This window comes from Lampetra planeri, chromosome 19 (assembly GCF_965212315.1).
Source record: "Lampetra planeri chromosome 19, kcLamPlan1.2.h2, whole genome shotgun sequence".
NCBI lineage: Eukaryota > Metazoa > Chordata > Hyperoartia > Petromyzontiformes > Petromyzontidae > Lampetra > Lampetra planeri.
This window is the reverse complement of record NC_136125.1, coordinates 4,388,119-4,408,033: the sequence shown is the minus strand read 5'-3', so window position 1 is coordinate 4,408,033 and position 19,915 is coordinate 4,388,119. Positions and strand designations below refer to the sequence as shown.

Genomic DNA, 19,915 nt, shown 5'->3' with positions numbered 1-19,915 from the left:
TAGAGTGTCAGAAGGCGCAGGCAGGCAGTCGGTCATCAATCGCAGCAGAGGAGGCATCGCGTCCCGTGGGTGGTGGTGGTGTGTGGGTGGTGTGAGTGGTGTGTGGGTGGTGGTGGTGGGGTGGGTGGTGTGTGTGGTGGTGGTGTGTGAGTGGTGGTGGGTGTGTGGGTGGTGGTGGGTGTGTGGGGGTGGGTGGTGTGTGGGTGGAGTGGTGTGTGGTGTGTGGGTGGTGGTGTGGGTGGTGGTGGTGTGGGTGGTGGTGTGTGGGTGGTGGTGTGTGGGTGGTGGTGTGTGGGTGGTGGTGTGTGGGTGGTGGTGTGTGGGTGGTGGTGTGTGGGTGGTGGTGTGTGGGTGGTGGTGTGTGGGGATGGCTGCCCCCTGTCTCGACATTAGCGAGCCGCGCATCGCCTCTTGCCCCCCCCTCGTGGCCGCGTCGAACGCGTCCACTGCGCGCGTGCCCGTGCGCGCGCGTGCCCGTGCATAAAACAAACAAACAACAAACAAACAACAACAGCAACAACAACAGCAGCAGCAGCGACGGTGTTTGCCGCGGGATTAATGCCACCGGTGGATGCTGTGCTGCGGGAGGGCCCTTCGACTAGCGGCGGTCCCACATCATCGTCGTCTGCAGCGGACACTTGTGGAAGAGAGAGAGAGAGCGGAGACTGAATGAGGAGGCGCCTCGCAGGTTCATAGCGACATCGTCAGTCCGACAGCAATAGGGGACCCGCTGGGTGGAAGTGGGCACTCGCTACAGCCCAGGCTGTGTCATCCAAGCCGTGCCCCCAGCTCCTGCCCTGCTCAGCTCTGCGCCTCTTCATGGAGCCCGGAGGAGCGGGGAGCCCCGAGGGGCTGGCAGAGGTGGCTCTGTTCGGGGGGGCCCCCTGGGGCTTCACCCTCAAGGGGGGGCTGGAGCACGGGGAGGCGCTCACCATCTCCAAGGTGCGGCGCGTGGAGTGTGTGTGGTGTGTGTGGGGGGGGGTTACGGTGGCGTGGTGTGTGTGGTGTGTGTTACTGTGTTACTGTGTGTGTGGTGTGTGTGTTACTATGTGTGTGGTGTGTGTGTTACTGTGTGTGTGGTGTGTGTGTTACTGTGTGTGTGGTGTGTGTGTTACTGTGTGTGTGGTGTGTGTTACTGTGTGTGTGCTCCTGTGTGTGTGTGTTACTGTGTGTGTGTGGTGTGTGTGTTACTGTGTGCGTGGTGTGTGTGTTACTGTGTGTGTGTGTGTGTTACTGTGTGCGTGGTGTGTGTGTTACTGTGTGCGTGGTGTGTGTGTTACTGTGTGTGTGTGTTACTGTGTGCGTGGTATGTGTGTTACTGTGTGTGTGTGTGTTACTGTGTGCGTGGTGTGCATGGAGTGTGCGCCGTCGAGGCTGTATAGTAGACACATGTTGCTGTGTGTAGCACTTGTCTATACTGGATACATAATTAATCATACATGAAAGGTAATAGCGTTCGTCGTTAGGTAACTTCTCACGAACAATACTTCTCACCCTTTGATCAATAGATCCTCGCAGAGATCCTCTATTTATAGAACTACAATGCATCGCTTGCCGTGTTGCTTCAGAACACATTTCAGGCTACAGCGCAACACATCGTTGACAGAAACCAGCCACAGAACAATCCATCACGGTCTAATTCAATAGACTTCTTTTAACACGTCCACATAGCTGCTGTTGGGGTTTGCACTGTTTCTCTATACCTCTGATGCTGTCTGCCGAGGTTAGATTCCATTTAAATGGAACATATATAACACTTGTCTCACGACTGCCCGTCATGCTGTCACATTTGCTGCAATATTTGATGGTGGCCTAAGACCAGATGACCCACAATGCAGAACTACATGAGCTGCTGTGGTTGATTTTTTTGCATAAAATGCACAACGGTCGAGTGCTTTATGTCCACGTTTCTGTGTGTTGTTTGAGACTCGTGTTTTTTTTGCCAGCCTGGGCTATTACTCTGTTTTAGATTGATATTTACGGAGTCTTTTCGGCGACCGAATGGATATATACCATAAAACGGACTATGGTGTGACTTCTGTTTAGATTGAGAAACTGCTTCTTCCTTTGTCTCTTGTATTAAGTGCCAGTACTTCGCTCCCCGAGCCACCAGGCTATTCCTATTTCTTGAGGAATACTCGTCCATCCTCTTGCCAGGCAGGCAAATACATCTGGTGAATTAATGGATGCCTTTACAAGTGCCAATACTGCATCGAATACACGTTTAGCCTCAAAGTGGCTCCTTGAAGAATGCAGCAACCGCTCTTGCATTCCTGCCTCGGTGTTAATATTCTGGCCATCTCCCTCGGCATTCCAGCCATCCCACTGACATCACATCGATCCCTTTCACATTCCAGCCACCCCTTTCACACACTGGCCACTCCATTCAACGCTTTAGCCATCTGCCTGGCTCCCAATTTCTTTTGTTTATGATCGGTCCTCTAACCATGAGCAAGAGCCCTGGTTTTATGATAAGTGTATTAGTGTATTGTTGGTGAATGGTGGCACAGCGGCGTGTGTGCAGTAATTTACGAACCAGCCACCTGAGCTTGATTGCTGGTCATGGCTAACATCTGGTGGTGAAGTCACACACGCAGTCATACCAGATACATTTAAAACATGAATGATAATGATCCAAATTGCTATTTGTCAACTTGTAAGCGAGAAAATCATACATGCCCACTGGAAAAAAACTTGCATATGCTTGCATTTCACATCTAAAATGTTATTACAAATGAGTGACGTTGAGGTTTATTATACATGTGGCCACAAAATCCATTAAATTTACTTCTGCCATCACTGTGCCAAAGGAACACATGCATTGTAGACGCTCATAACACCGTGTCTCATCAATCCCACTCTGGAGAGAGCAAATCGCATAATAATGTTTCTCGGTGCCAAATTTACAGGTGTGCTTAATTTCAAGGTAATGGAATGATTGATAGTTTTTCCTTTTCTGAATTGCCGCAGTAAATTATCACATTTTCTGGAGTTCGCAGTGAAGCAACTGGAGGCACGTAACAAATCCGAGCTTGCCTGGTTATACAAGTGAATTTTATTTACAAGGTGTACATTTTTAAGTGGCACATCCAATGAATTGCCATATATATGAACCCATTTATCTCCATAATGAAGCCTTTAAGGCACTTTATTCAGTTGAGCAGTGATGTGCCAGTTGATTTATATTTTAGTCATTAGTATTTATCATAATGGACATTCAGTGTATTCATGAACTGCATAATTTGAAGGATTCCATTTGTCTGCTGATACAATCTATACTTGAATAATATATATTCAAATGTTTTATTGCAGTTGAGCTGCCTGAATTCGTAGTCTAGCTGATCTCAGCGTTATTGTGTGCATGCTTGTGTCTTAGTGTGGATGTGCTTCCTTGTCTGGGGAGTGGTGGTGTAGTGGCTAGCGCTCTGTGGCACAAGCACAGCGACCTGCATTTAATTATTGGTCACAATTATGATTAATGGAGAGTGATAGCTGCAGTAGGTCTCTGGGCCTCCCTGAGGTCAACTCATATTCAACAAATTAACCTTATGGTGGTATCCGGGGTAACCAAATAATATAAAATGGCCAATGCAAATAAATATGTTATTTATGGGACACAATTTTTTCCAGGGATTTACTTAACTCCGTGACTGGGGTACCAATCAATCCGAAATCAGTGCCACTACGCGATGTCGAAACGCCAAACATGAGCATAAAAAAATCTGTTATCGAAAAATTCCACTTTGAAAAGTGCATCGTGTACAGCTCGTCGAGATGAGTCGATTGCCGCATCGCCGCCCATCAACAGACTAAAAATAAGTAACATTAAAAAATACTTTTTTTTAAACACGCTTTAATGAAATGTACCGTACGAGTAATGGCAGAACTCCACGACTCCAGGAAGTGGCCCCGAAGCGTGCCATAACGTAAGGTGCCGTGGTGATTTACAGCCAACGTGAGTTGAGCGTGGACAATTAGACCCAAGGCGAAACATAACATATAAAAAAAGATGGTTTAAATTTTTATTTTTTATTTTTAATGATAGAATATAGTCTTGTCATCAGTATGACATAAGTATACCAAGTTTGCAGTCGATACCACATTGGGAAGTCGGTTAAAATTGAGTTACAAGATTTGAGGATACGACAACAACAGAGTGAGTTAAATAAAAGCGTGTAATAATAATGAGTGCATCACGGACATTATGCGAGAGCCGGGATACTATGTTTCAAATGAGTACAGGCGGTCCCCGACTTATGAACTCCCGACTTAAGAACATCTGCACTTACGAACGAACTTCCATGAGATATGTATTTCCTGACAATCCGACTTGCTAACTCGCGAACCGAACCGCCAAATTATTTACAGCGCTACATTAAAATTTGCAATATTTATTATTTATGAGTTTAACAATAATTCATTTTGTTCAACCACAACACATCTTATACCATTGAGTGTTTGTCAATTTTAACATAGTACATTGTTGTATTCCGACTGCGGAGGGAGCTGGTAGGAACGTTGGGTTGCTCGGTCAATGGCCAGGGTCAACGGCGGCGTGGTGTATTCCGCAAATATGCCCGACTGTGAGGGCGGGCACAAGCCGGCGTGAGTAGGTTAAACGTTGAGTTTTATAAGGGCACCACGGGGTGACCAGCCCCTCCATACCCAGCCCCACCCCTCCCACCCCCCACCCAGCCCCTCCCTGCACGACGGACACAATAATCCCCTGTGGGCTGGTGCAACCAGGAGGTTTCTACCAGTAACATCAGCACGTGGATAGATAGAGGTGGCCTTGTGTAGTCCTCTCCGTACCGCTCCCTCGTGTGCTGTACTGGTCTTAATAGGTGCTCGCTGACAGTCGTACTTGACGCAGAAATCTATGCAGGCTGCACTCGGGGAACCTTTTGTACACGTGCGAGGAGGATTTATAGCTCTGTTGTTTTTGGCGTGCACGTACGCTGCAAATGTGCAAACCACGTCGGTGTAATTTAATTTTGAGCGAGTGTGTGTCTATAGGCTCTTTCAGTCGGGTTGTCTTTAACACTCTTGTCAAAATATACTGCATACAACCCTACCCATCATAATGATGATTGCTTGTGTTGCGATCGAAACGTCGTGATCTATTATTTTTCTACCCACGTGACTTTACTGAAAGAACCAAAGAGTATGAAGAATTGGGATTAATAATATTCAGAAACTGTTTGCCTTCCCATACTGTGTACCCTTGGGCATAGATGCTGCCTTGTCTGTGTGTAATGATGTCAATATTCCTTATCCGTAGCCAATTGGTTTTCATAGGCATGCGCTGGATTTAATAGGTACGCTCTGACAAAACTCACAAAAAATATACATTTCAGCACTGGGACTACAACTGTGTGAAGCATCGCAGGCAACATGTAAATGAATACTTGTTAGATCCCAAATGACGACACGAAGGTTGATTGGCAGAGGAATTTGCACGTATGCAGCAAGTACTTATGCGAAGTGACGTGAATGTATTGATGTTTCCCGCAGCCTCATGGTGACACGTTGTTGAAGCACGTTGAACAGGTGTGTGGACATTATCGTAAATTAAGTCAGACACAGTTGAGCACAAACACCAGCAGTTGCGTGCGTGTTATTTTTTTAAACAAATTAAATATTTGCTTTCCGTGTGTGTGTGTGAACTCCTTGACGTCCCTGTAGTCCACTGGCTCTTACAAGCAATGAAGAAATTCTAATTTCTAATATTATCTGTAAATTATGAGAGAAACATTGGAGTAATAATTAAGGTGTTGATTTAGACAGTAACAGGGGTAATTGAGACCACTGGATAATTCCTCCCATCATGCCTTGCGTGTCACGTGACATCACCAAACAGCCTCGTTTTAGGCCACCAACTCAAAAGAGTCAAAATTATTGCCATATTATTCTATACTGCAGCAGGGCAATGAAACGACTACATAATTTTGATTTCATCTTTGTTAGGAATCGTCAAGATGGGGTAGCCATTGTTGCCTACTACTGCCTTATGCCTCAAGGCATAAGTCCTCAAGGCACTATGGGGATAGTTTTGCACTGTCTAATGGCGACTGTAACCCAGTTCCAATATATTCTGTAAACGATGAGGAACTCGTCGTACAAAAGAGTGTGTGCAGGCTAGAGACGTAAAAAGAGTAAATATTACCCGCAATTAGGTAATTTAGAGGCAGAAAATGACACAATTGTGACCATCGGATGTGTCGTCCCATCATGCCTTGCGCGTCACGTGACATTACCAATAAGGCCGACTTCCTACATTTGAAGACCAAAATTGCAGTATTTTTTCATCACAGGTTGTTATTACAATTTGTTTATTGTTTTGGATAATGGCTTGATGCTTCAGGTGGCTAAGTGTGTTTTAAAGCAAGAAGGCATCACAGCCATTGCCACTGATGACATCGCTCCCTCCTTTCTGCTAGATCTGCTAGATTCCTCCGATCTGTGACCTACAAGCTCTGATCTTGCATCACCGCACCATCTAGATCGACATTAATGTCCTTGTTGGTACCCTGCCCTCTGTCCTGCACACATTCCCCATCCATCACAACCTCTTCTTTCTGATAATATCCACAATGTTTACGTTGTGTTCATAACTTCCAAGTTGTTTACCCTACCCCTCCATGACAATCCTCACATCTCCCACGTGCACAATTATTCAAAGGGCAGATGCTTATTTTCAAGTTGGTTTGTTGAAGTCCCACTCTCCGACCTGGACAATAACACAGCCATAACTCCATGTATATGCGTCTATAAAGTACGGAGGAAATTCATCATTAACCTTAGTTGGCTATGACTTGTTGAACTAAGGCCAAGTGTGGGCTAGCGACTCATCATGACGAACACGTGTTGAATAATGCAGTAACGCACCATGCCTCTGTTGGCCAGGAATTATATTTAACGTGAATTGTGCATGGCAGGGCGTATCTTTGCACCATATCGTCAGGCAGGGCGTGCACAAGTGAGTGTGAGGGGGGGGTGAGTTTCCCTATGGAAAATCCTCGTCCTCCTTTGCTATTCTTTCCGACCGCCAACTGACAAGACGGATTACAGCGCTCATTATTTGCTACAAATGTAACTATTCGCTTCCCCTAGCGACTCGATAGAATTGTCACGATTTCTGGGTTGTCATGCGATTTAGAGAATCGACTCCTTCGTCTCGTTCTGCAGCCAGGTGCTGGTGGACGGCACAAATGTCACGAAATTGTGACCGACGAAGGTGGCGTAAATTCTAGATTTGAAGTTTTCGTGACTGCAAGGATTCATGCTTTTTGTTTTTTTCGGTGAAGTCACGTAGGTAAAAAATTAAAATAAATTAAATCACGACGTCTAGGAGGCAACACAAGACGGAAGCTTGTGTTGCCTCCGAAACGTCGTGACTTTACCGAAAAAAACAAAAACAAAGAGTTTGAAGGTGGCGTACCCTGGCACCGCGGTGGAAATCGGCCGAGGCTACTCTCAGTGGTGTTTTCCAGAGGTGGGACAAAGTCATTGTTATGCAAGTCCAAGTCGAGTCGCAAGTCATCAAATTCATGACTCGAGTCTGACTCGAGTCCAAGTCACATGACTCGAGTCCACATCTCATAGGTGGGACAAAGTCATTGTTATGCAAGTCCAAGTCGAGTCGCAAGTCATCAAATTCATGACTCGAGTCTGACTCGAGTCCAAGTCACATGACTCGAGTCCACACCTCTGGTGTTTTCAGACACCGCCAGCAGACACACGCACGCTTACAACGTGCAACTAATTCTACTCAAGGGACATTCATTCAGCACAGAGCTGGTACGGTCGAGTGCTTTATTCACATGCCATTTGGGACTTTGCCATGCTGTTATGTAAAAGGGTGGGTCTCTGCTGTGGTACATGACAACTCAAAAGCCATTTCTCGGCAGGGGAGAATGAATTTGATATGATAGTGAAGCGATAACAATTGTTTCTATAAATACATTATTGTTTTGGCTTCAGTGCACTCGTGGTCAGAGAGCGGAAGTGTTATCCCACTCTGAGGGTAGGGTGGTGCTCAGACCTGCGTATGGCCATAACGTTTACATATATAGTACAGTAATTGCTGGAGTCACTAATTGCACAGCCCTTATCGTCATAGACTCATGTATTACAACAGAGGGTTTGTAATGTTTTCAGTCCAGTGTTGGGCTACCTCTTCATTCAAATTTGGAGTGACTTCCCTCTCAAACAAGCGATGGAGTAAGAGCTCATCTCAGTTGGGAACTCTTGAGCCAGTGGTGGAAATGCCCCATTCTGCATTGTGGCCTCTGGAGGAAAACCATTGTTGACCTCCCACAATATGGTATACATTTTATCGACCTCAATAGGGGTGAATGGTGTCGAATTCCGGCAGTCAAAAGGAGGCGACTTCCGGGTGGCATTTGCATTTGACACGTTCTGATCGAGAGTCATGCTTTCTAATTGTAGCTCTGCCCAGCCAGTTCCAATGGATTATAGTCAAATACAGGAGTGTATAACACCGTGAACATTTAACCCTTCTTAAAGTGCTTTACAAAATAGTATCTCAGATTTCCTTTCTCGTAAAACGTGTATACTCCATACGGGATTGTATTTACTAAAATTGTGCAATGAAAAAAAATGCTGACAATATGAAATAGGTATCAGTGTAAGTGTAATGACGGCTTAACACACTTCTCTTGAGATGGCACTTTATTGAAGACACGTTCACTTGACATCAGGCAGAGACCCCCACTGCAACAGCCCCGAGTCTCCCGCGCATCTCCCCCTTATATACCAACACGAGGCCACACCCCCCTTCTCGATCATTCTCGCTGACTCTGGACGTTCCCTCTAGCGGCAGACTCCACCGTCCTCTTCCGTCACCTGACCACGCTCCCTTCTCGAACATTTCTGTAGCCATCAGTCCCTTCACACTCACAACTGATACCCCTGCTGTCATTACCTCCCTTGGCCACTAGTCCCCTCCCACCGCATGCAGGCTCTATTGTCATTACATAAGGATAACTAATTAATAAAAGCATTTTTTATTGATGCTGTTACAAGAATCCATACACGGGGTGCCGAGAAAAAAAATTCACGCAGCCACCTTTGTGTAGCTGTGTGCAGTTTCGATTCGTGGATGCATCCAAAAGGTAGAACTGAACATCACTTGTCCTTTCGAAGCGGTCATCCATCTTTCAAGTTTGTTTTGTTGAACCAAATGAGAACTCAATCGACCAGGATGTAGGGGGTGATGGATTTTTTTGGTCCATTGTCCTTCCCCGAACCTCCGATAAGCACGGTTGGCTATGTACGGTGCGCAAGGAGTTCGACGTACATATGTGAATTGCTCTAAAATCTCAACTGGATAATTTGTGGGTCATTTTTAAGTTTGCCAAATATGGACCCGATGTATGTATGTTGGACTTCTTTTGCACAGCACGTAGCCAACCGGTGCCAGTCCGCAATGGCCTTCTCTCGTGAATGACGTCGGTGGATCGTTAACGTTCACTGTGAAGCGGACGGTGCGTGCTATTATCGTGGTTAGTACACAGCGCAGTAATAACCAGGGTGGCAGGCCGGACTCTGCAACGAGCGGCGATCGCGCTACCTCGAGGCCCTGTCACCACCCAAGAGCCGAGATGTTGGGGCCGGGTCACCAGCTCGCGCATGCAGCGCTCGCGCATAGATTGGCATTTCCTGACCTTCAAATCTAGATTAGATTTACTGACCTGTCCGACAATAAGTTGTGGCGTTTATTTACGAGCCCCAAAAAAGACTGTATCGAGGCTCGCCTACATCTTCGAGGTTGATGGTCGAGTAAGTAGGTGGGTGGCATTTAATTCACTTTGACTTACGGTGCAGAAAGTCCTTTCGGAATCCGTTCGTTGAGTGCCCCTCAGATCGCCACTCAATGGAAGGTCCATTTCGGGCTGCACGCCCACAGCGGTGGTATTGGCGGCGTGTTGAAAGCACTTCCCACACGCTTCTCTCTGGCAGGGTGCGAAGTGTAGTGGGGGGGGGGCTGCTAACTTAGCTCCTGCGTCCCCCACCACCCGGTGGAATGCCTCGCCCCCCCCACCCACGCCTGCTTGATGCCCAATTCAGGCTGATGCTGCTTAATCTAATTTCCTTAATCGGACGATGCGGTGGGTGGGGGAGCATGTAAGCTCTCCCACTGTATCTTGAACTTTGCATTTGCATCGTGCCAAGCGTCAGGCACACACCTCGCTCGCCGCACAGGAGGATGGGTCAGCGTGATTGGGGTCGCCACCTCTTGGGGTACAAAAAACTCAGAACGTACCTTGGGAAGACAAATATCTCACAACGCCGGAAGAGGGAACTACACGTCAATGCGTCGTCTTGCGGTGGCGCATTATTACCCAACTTACCTAAACTGGGACTTTTAACGTCCCGGGGCAGACGCGCAGGTTTCCCAGCAGGACAATAGATTCCTAAAAAAAACTACAGTCTCCTGGGAAAGTCGGGACAGTTGGCAACCGTAGAGGAAACTTGGCACTATGTGCCTATTATAAAGAACAAGAGGGCTCCGAGGCTGTACTGAGACACCGGCCTTGTCCCTGGAGCGTGCGGTGCTGAGCGTGCGGTGCTGAGCTTGCCAGCCTACGGAATATTTGTCGCATGCTCTCTCTCTCTCTGCCTCGTGTACAGCACAAAGGCGTGCTGGGTGATTCCAACAATAACACTCACCTTTGGCATGCACCCTGTGGTTGACGTGGTTCTGGATTGATGTTTACAGAGAACGATGATGCAGCATAATGCTCTAGTTGTATTAAAAGTCAAAGTCGTATTGGCTGCAGTGCAATCCTTTATTCTTAGATACCTACACAACGTTTGTACTGTTCTCTGCATGAGTGTACATTTCCAAAACAAAAAAAATCCAAACTCAAATGGTCTCTCTGCTCAAAAAAGCGATGGGCATTGCTCCTCCGTTTTGGTGGTCTTGAGCCATTTGTTGAAAGTCCACATTTCCACGGTAGAAGTCGGTCTTCTCTAAATACTCTTCGTGACAATGCCCTTCATTTATACAGAAATGGCTCGGCGAATCTCAAGACCCCCTCTTGTGAGGGGTGTACCGTGTTGAGATGCACCGCACACTTTCAGGTGCGTTTCTGCGGCCGTCTGGAAAGCTCTTCCTTTCGACATTAGGATGCCATTGGAGCTATGCACATTTAAATTTAGATTGAAAACGAATTTTTTTCGAACTACTTTTTGTGTTAAGTTTTTTGTTCTTCCACCGCACCTCCGATTAGCACGGTTGGCTACGTATAGTGCAAAATAAGTTTAATACATTGTCCAACTCCATTTTAAATGAATCTTTGGCATGACCATTACTGTTGATTTTCAACAGCGTTACCTATTTTATTGACCTCGAATAAATCATGGGATATCCAACTGGTAGTTGAACTTTCCATCATCCAATTGTGAATTTATTGCCATGGTGACATCTGGCCAAATATAAATATATATCGTTACTCTCATGAAATAATATAAATCAGCATGATGGCGATGATGGATTAGTAGTTAAGTGTTTTTCCTTTTTAATCCGGAGGTCATTCCGTTTGAATCCTGCCGTGTGCTTTTGTGGTTCTGGTGCCAGGGCTGTGGTCTAGAGCTGCGGTCTAGAGCTGGTGTTCTTGCAGGAAAAATAATTAGCAAATATTTAATATATTTAAGAACCTTTGATAGATATTTTTGGCGAGAATACCAATAAGTGATGAATGGTGCTGTGGATGTTGCCATGGTGTAATGGTTAGTAGCATAACGAGCAAGTTTCTTACATTCTCCTGCCTCTGTCCACCCAGCGGACACACCGCAGTTAGTCCATCAGCAGGTCGCGTGTGGTAAAGTGTGGGTACTCCCCACCCTTCGAAGCCATCTGGCCAGCGTTAAAGAGTAAGTCAACACACTCTCCAGCCGGGCTCTCTAAAGCTCCCTCAAGTGGAGGATCTTCCACCAGCAGTGTGCTTGAGTGAGTCAATGAAGGGCTGCACCTTTACCATAACCCGCTTCTAATTTCCACCTTGGCTAGCCTTGTCGAGTTTTTTTCCGCCCAACGTAATAACAGGTATTCAACTGTACTGTGCCCTTGTAAGATTATATCCCACTTGCTGTTCATGCAAAGCGTAGTTTTTCGGAGAGCTTTCACTTACCGGATCCCCTTGTCTCTCGAGTTTCCCCACCTTCTCTCCACCTCTCTTTGATAGAGTTCACGGTCGTGACCTTTCCCGCATTCCAGTCGCTCACTCCAGGGTCCTCCAGAGGACTGGGGACTCCGGGAGGCTGGGAATGGGGGGTTGTAAATTGTCCGTTGTCCACGCTGTTTAATTTTTTGAACTGAGGCCCAGAGCTGAGTGCGCTGGTGGCGTATCAAGCCCTTGCACTCGGCACCACCACCTCCACCCACGGGGCAAACGCCACCGGTGGCATTGCCAAAGGGAGACGCCCTCACCAGCACCTCTTCCATTGGGGGGAATTCCTGAACACTCAATGTCACGTTGTCAGCGGGGGGGGGGGGGGGCACCATGGCGAAACCGTAGAAAGAAATTATTTTCTATTGATAGTAACTTTCCGTACCGTGCAAAGAATAACTTGGGTGACCTCGGTGGGTAAATGTCACTTTGCGAGTGCGACGGTATGTGCACATGGTGCACGTGATAAAATATGTTTTCTAGGTCAGGTCTTATGAACCTGAGACGCGCGCATGCCATATTAGCGTTAAATATTTACAGCAGGTTACATTAACTGCAATATTGACGAGTTAAAACACTTTTTCTGTAGCTCAACAGTGGCATGTGTAATTGTGATATAAAAAAAATCAACACAAATCCAGTCCATTTATTATCCTCTTATCTGGCGCCGTTCTCGCAAATTGCATCTCAAAACGCTGAATATGGCGAACCACATTTTAACATCAATAAGGGGATGTGAACACCACATCCCTTTATTGATGTGAAGGGTACAGAGGTGAAACGCAACACGAACCAGAGAGAACACCACAGAGACACAACGCGAACACGATCACGGTTACGGAGGTGAAGGCAACACGAACCAGAGAGAGCACCACAGAGACACAGCGCAAACCGGGTGGGGGTGACGCTAAACGCTTAAGTGCCCCGGCATCGGGGAGAGTCCAGAGAATGAGCACACACACACTGTAGTGTCCAGTGCACCAGCCCAGAGGCCACTTCCAGGAAGCAACTATAACTCATGGATCCTCCCAGCACCACAGTCCTGCCAGATCGGCACTAAGTCAGATCCTCCAGCACTTGCGAATGTAGCCTCCTGCCAACCCACCCCCCTCCCCCCAAATCTGGTCCATTCGAGTTCAAAATTCTTCCTCTATGTATCATTGACAGTAGACGTTTTGTAATTGTTCCACGTGTCGCCGTGTTCCTCAGATTAGGAGCACTGCAGCATTACGCATCTTTTGGTTCCTCATTCGTGCCGATTTCAGAGGCTTGGGCTGCCGTGGCCCATGCTTGGCCAGATAACCGAGCTTGTTTTACCGCGTAAAACTGGTAATGGATAATCCTGTGGCTACAATGGCAACCAGCACCCCCAGATCCACGGCGCAGTGGGATGTGCACGTGGACGTGGGCGTGACCAGGAGGAGGATCGCAGGTAACAAAGCAGTGTCTCGGCCGTAGAACGGCGATTTGGATCTTGAATGATAGCGCTCCGCTCCAATAGGAAGGACGCGAGCTCGAAATCCCAGTTGGGGTCGACTTGGTGTGACGAGTACGAATTCAGTGGAAGTCGGCAGCGGTTCTATGGAGGAATATGGGAATAATGTGGAATTTCCATCAGTTCAGAGTATCCACTGGAAAAAAATACCACCCCAGTGTTTACATGAGCGGCGGTTTATTTATGTGCCTACTATTGCACGCTGGTGCTGGGTCCAGCAGCTAAGGCCTTATGTCAAAGCTCTCACTCAGTCTTTGCTTGACACGAGGTCACTCTTTCAGTTTTACGTCAGGCTTGTCAATGCTGTGGGTTTACTCTCCAATACGCCGCTGTGCTGAAGTAGTAACTAGTTGGCACTTTTGTTTACGTGACAAACCTTACCAATTGGCTGTGTCGCGTGGTGGTGGCGGGTTAACGACACCTTTATATTTATGCGATCTAACCCAAAAAAAGCCCCAAACCTTTTTAGCGGAGGTCTCTGCTGTTCTTTTACACTGTTTTGGAAGTCTCCCCCTTTTGACCACTGACACTGCCGAGGCCCTCCCATCTGTGCAAGTCGAGGCTCTCAATGCTTTTCGTTTCTGGCTGTGACGAACTCTATATAGTGTGTCTTCATATGCACTCGTGTCATAATGTGACCTTGATTCCCTCCCTTATCTGTGAAAGTCTACCCCGCTGTAAGACAAACCATTTCTCGGGGTTATGTTTACGCTTTTTTTATTTCTTCACGGTCCATTGAGATGCAGGCTCATTTGACAATTTATACATCAAACTTGTGTAATCCACCACATAAGGCAGCAATCAAATTATGAACTGGGACCTATCAAGGACAAAATTGCATCCATTTCCACGAAGCGTTGGTGTATAATCAGTTTTTCATCTTAAATGTATTAAGTCCACGGAAGAAAGATGTTGTGACTATGCATGTGTTCCATAAGATTGTTCAGGTTGGCTCAAGAGTGGTCATTTTCGAAGTAATATTGTCTATTTCTGTTCCATGGTTCCAAGCCCTGTATGCAGACCCGCTGTATTAACAGCTCTCTGTACGTAGCGCGGTGCATGTGCGATTTTCACGTGTGCCTCTGCCGGCGGCGACGGTGGGCCATCCTTTAACGTCCCCTGGAAAATCTGATTCGACATTCCGGTGCGATGTTTTTCTTCGCTAAGTTTATCCTCGCGGTTGGAAGAATCTCCGCGCTTTGCAGGCACGTGTTAAAACATTGCAGGGCAACGTACACAAATGTTTCGAGCGCAGCGGCGATGGAGGGTATACTCGGGCCCGTGCAGGTTTCCAAAGAGTTCGCTCGGTGTTAGCAAAGAGGTAGAAATAACGGTTTGCGTTGAATGAAGTCGGCTTACTTGCACGTCGAATGTTGCTGCTCTCTTCTCTGCAATACCGCCTGCCAGCCCCGCGTCTGGGAGAGGGATGAAGAGGGGAGGGGCATTCCGCCCCCGCGCCCACCTACGGCTTGCCGTGTCATCATCGTCGACGGCTTTGTGCCGCGCAATTCGCAACACGGGTCATGGTGTGCAACCATCGTTGACGCACGTCAACGATGGTTGCACACGCGAGCTGCACGTGATGCTGCTCCGCAAGAGAAACAATGAATTGAATGTAAGATACTGGAGCGAGTTATAGAGTATAAAATCGGTTTATGCAAAAAAAAATTATTCTGTTGGGTTAAAGGCAAAATAAGACGAAGTGAAAAACGGTTAATGTCAAAGGGATTGGCCATTAATGTTCAGGAATAAACATGCATGTATGTTGGACTTCTTTCGCACCGTACGTAGCCAACCGTACTTATCGGAGGTGCGGGAATTCGGAGGTGCAAAAAACACCTATGCCGTTCATGTGCTTGCCGCATTCCCCGCCCTTCCCTCCACGCAACATTTATTTTCACTGCCTCTTCCCGGAAGAAGCCGATGAGCTATGAAGCACTTTATCACAGGTGTCCAGACAAAGCTGGTTGGCAAAAGCATAAAACTAGAGAAAGTTACGTAGATATTTAAGCGTAGCATGGCCCAGTACAGTGTGGTGTTCATAGGAATGCAGGGGTCATGTTCAAGAGTGTTAAATAATGTTGGGAGAAATCGCCTACATTTTCTTCGCAAAACTTACGAAATGTTATACTTTTCGCGTAACCTCTTTGTGATTTTTTACTCCAAATAATGGGAGTTGTCCCTTTTATGCAACCACTGCCATTTTACATTTGAGAAACTTGGAAATCGAGTTTCAAAGTTTTCTTTTCATGGATTCTAAGAATCGTATTGAACCAAGTACCGTATATTGAATTGAGTGAATGGTGTCCAATGTGTAGATGAGCGGTTTTTGTGAAACTCAGGACCTTGTATTCGCCCCTCCCCCCCCGAGCGTGTGGCAGCCTGATTTGTATGTGAATAGAAATAATCAGTAAACGTGAAAGAGCAGAGTGTGGGGTGGTCAAGAGTACTGGAGTTTTGAAATATGTTGCCATAGAAAGACCCGTCTTACCCGTGGGAATGTGGAATGTCCACTGCTGTCTCCGCAGCGATGAGTGCTGCTCCATTGCATCTTTGACTTGACACAAATGCACAATGCTGCAATTTTTTCGCGGTTTCTTACATTATTGCTACGGCCATCTGCACGGACCATAACGTTTGGATTTTATACAGAGAGAGAGAGCAAAGGTCCCTTGTCAGTGCGGTGATGGAAACGAACGTTCAGCAGCGTACAGCGTCGCCGCCGCCAAGTGCCAATCCGGCATTAGACCGTGACGAATGTGGGGACCCTACGTACTTATTCTCAGTGAAAAGAAATCCAATATAATTTGTTATACAGAGACGCTCACTGCTTCGGTGAGTTGCTACTGTGGCTTCGTTGTGAGGGACGAGCTGCGTTGATGTTAACTGAATTTTCACTTGGGATTTCATGCTGTTCCTGTGAGGGTGTGTGTGTGGGTTGTGCTGTGTTTATTGCATTACAATCCCAGTACAACTCTTGACTGCTACCTGTCCTGCACCTCTCCAAGGGCAATTGAGCTCTGTCAAATAACTGGTACCGTGTGAAAACGTGTGCGAGTGTTCGGATTTCAAAGGTGACCAGGTACAGGACCTGGCTAAGCAACACCTATGTGTGCTAATAGCTTCATGCGTTTGGCTGTACCATTGTTACTGCTAAATGAAAGATCTCGGTTTCAGTGCCTGCGAGTAGGTGTCTGTATGCACGCGCGCGCATGTGTGTTTGTGAGACCATAGGTGCTCGCTTAGCAGCACTTGCTCCTACAGTCTGTTAAGGCTATACGGGGTATCTTTGTTTGTGAGACCAAGGTAAGTGGAGCATGACTGCTCTGAGCATCAAAAGATGCTCTGCACACCGGCCAGCATTGTTCGGCGAATAATGGCTGGTGAGGTTTTTCCAGCCTTCACGTGACAGCCGGTCACAGCATCACCCGGACACCACATCGTCCAGACACCCCATCACCCGCTGGGTGCCCACTCGTGCACTCCCGGCGCTCTGTGCTTCTGTCGAGAGAGAGAAGGTTCAGCACTTCTGTGGAGTGTTCAGCGATGATGTTGCTGCCTCTTGCTGCATTGACTGGTATGGCTCCAATTTACCAACTGCAGAAATTGCCCACCATTACCCAATTATGAAAACCTAATAAATACAGTACTTTCATATAATGCTAAAAAGCCCTGCTAATATTTTAAGAGGGTTTCCCCCTTTGGCCAAAATTGGACACAATGTCTTGCAGATGATATAATGATGATGATTATAATAATAATATACTCAATAGTAATTGAATTATTCCTTTTCAACAAGTTCTCGTGATAAAAATGGTTCAACCGAAAATAAAAAAAAGTTTGCTTTTATTTGAAAAGTTAGTGCGTCTCATCTCAAATGACCAATGGGTTGGCACTTATCTTCACTGGCATTCATTCCTAAGTCAGTGATGACAATTCCTACATTCCCGTGGGAAGGACCGGTCTCTCCAGACGACAACCACTGTTACTTCCCACAATATGGTATTTATTTTGTGGTCTGCCTTGGAAATGTGATGGACCAAGTTGACACCTACCCAGGATTTTTTTAACTCACGATTTTTATGTTCTGTTGAAGAGCTCAAAACTTTCCTACGCCCCATTCACAAATGGCTCTGAGCCAGTGGTGAGCCAGTGGTGAGCCAGTGGTGAGCCAGTGCCATTCCTTTCCTAGGGTGGCCACTGTTTAATTTTTTTCCCACCAACTGATACTTATTTCATCAAGCCTGTGAAGATCATAGGATTAATCGACATCCAACTGGGACTTGAACTCGTGACCCCGCACTTTGTGACGCAGGCCGCTTGTCACGTTGCCATCTAGCTGGATATTAACACTAAACCCCATTATGTAATGGGAAAAAGTAATTGTCTTTAACACTGAAAGATGTACGTTGTATTTAAATAAATAAAAACATTTTAATTAAAAGTGCTTGTTGTAAACAGCCCCAAGGTTTATTTTATAATGGCTGAAATTCTTCAATTTCCACTCCAGTGCTCTCTTAAGACTTGAGCTTCTCATGCTCGCTGCTAGAATGGCATTATTCCTTCACCAGTAGTTTGTGGAATACAGTAGCAGCACTGTCATAGACTGCCTAACGCCTTGCCTCGTCACATCAGTGCAAGCGCTACCATAAGCACATTGGCCACCGCCAGACACGATTTCTATACTGGAACATCCACGGATGGTTGTTGGGGGGGGGGGGGCACTGGGGTGCAACGCTTTATTGTTGTAAGATCTGTCGAGAGTCCGTTTTGTCTTCTGCACTAGGCCACCATTGTCTGCTTGCTCAAACGAGCAGTGGGACATCGCTCATCTCTGTAGGCAGCAATTCGTCACTGGTGGACATTGGACGTTCCCACAGTGGTGAGCGTTGTTGACAAACGGAGAGAGTGACCTTTATTTATCCAAGAAAGCCTCACTGAATCCCAAGACTATTTGAGGCGGGTGCTGCGTTTGGGGTGTTCTGCTAATTCCTTTGACGAGTGATTGGCATGTGTGGGATCCCTTGTTAGAAAAACCACGCACGCTCAAGGGCGATTTGGTCATCGCAGGCCATAGTTTGAGTTTTAATGAAGTCGTACTAAATTATCGATCCCAGATGCGTGATGCATTGATTTAACAAGCGACTGGTACTTTTGGTTCTTTCGGTAAAGTCACGTAGGTGAAAATAAAAAATAAAAGATAAGAATAAAAAAATAATAATTAATAAAAAATGTATTTGTATTATTTTGTATTCTTATCTTTTATTTTTTGTTTTCACCTACGTGACTTTACCAAAAGAACCAAAGAGTATGGATCCTTGAAGTCACGAAAACTTCAAATCTAAAGCGACTGGTATTTGAGCTCCCGCATTTCAGATTTTTTTTATTCCGGAATTACAAGCATCGGTGTCTCCCGGCCAGGATTTTTGTGTGCAACATTGTTCCTCTTTGTGCTGCAAATTCGATGCAGCATGATTTTCCATGATTTGCCACGCTGTGCGTGCTGCGTCTCGCCATGCCCTGTGTGTGTGTGGGCGCGCATGCACCACCGTTTTTTTTTACCCACACTGCTCCTGGCAGCCCAGAGCGTCCCTAATCAAATCGACTCTGCGGGGATTGTGGAGGTATGCGGAGTGTCCCGGGATGCTCATGAGCATAGGCCGGGTGCCCAGCCCACACATGTCAAAGATCAGCTTTCAATACCGTGGCGCAAACTCCAACCGGTGTCTGACACGGGCCGCTGAACACACGTCTCCGAAAGAAGTGCGGCAAATTAGTTGCGAGTCACTTGAAAGATGAGTCGCCCAGCTTCCAGTGTAAATATACAGAGTTGTCAAACTCTAAGTTAATTTACATTTTTTTCCCTAGACGTATTTATAACCGTGCGATAGCTTGCTCCAGTGCAGTCTCGCGTGTACGGGACGAATCTGAATGCCCAAACAAGGCAGGTGTCTACCGTTCTTGTTAATTTTTTCTTAATTGAGTTGTGGCCTGTTTTCCTATTTAAAATTTGGATGAAGATACCGGCACAGAATGTTCTGTTGATGCAAATGATTGCACGAATTATTTGTTGATGGTGCGTTGGCAGTGGTCACACAAGCGCAATTAACAAAAACACGCAACGCATCGTCAATAGCGCTTTGACCTTCAAATAAGAAAAATATGCGAAGTATTTTTTGTCAGTATATTTTTTTGTTCTTTTAAGGTCACAGTGTGATGGACA

At 46.5% G+C, this 19,915-nt stretch overlaps 1 protein-coding gene across 4 annotated transcripts in view; it reads left to right on the top strand.

Annotated features, from left to right (window-relative positions):
* Positions 1-387: 387 nt before the first annotated feature.
* The window catches only part of SHROOM2 (shroom family member 2), a 252,676-nt gene continuing 233,148 nt past the window's right edge, over positions 388-19,915 (top strand). For all 4 annotated transcript variants that reach the window (XM_078602774.1, XM_078602773.1, XM_078602772.1 and 1 more), the window contains exon 1: positions 388-942. In XM_078602774.1, the coding sequence (XP_078458900.1) occupies positions 820-942 (123 nt within the window). In that variant the 5' untranslated portion in view covers positions 388-819. The remainder of the gene's footprint in view (positions 943-19,915) is intronic.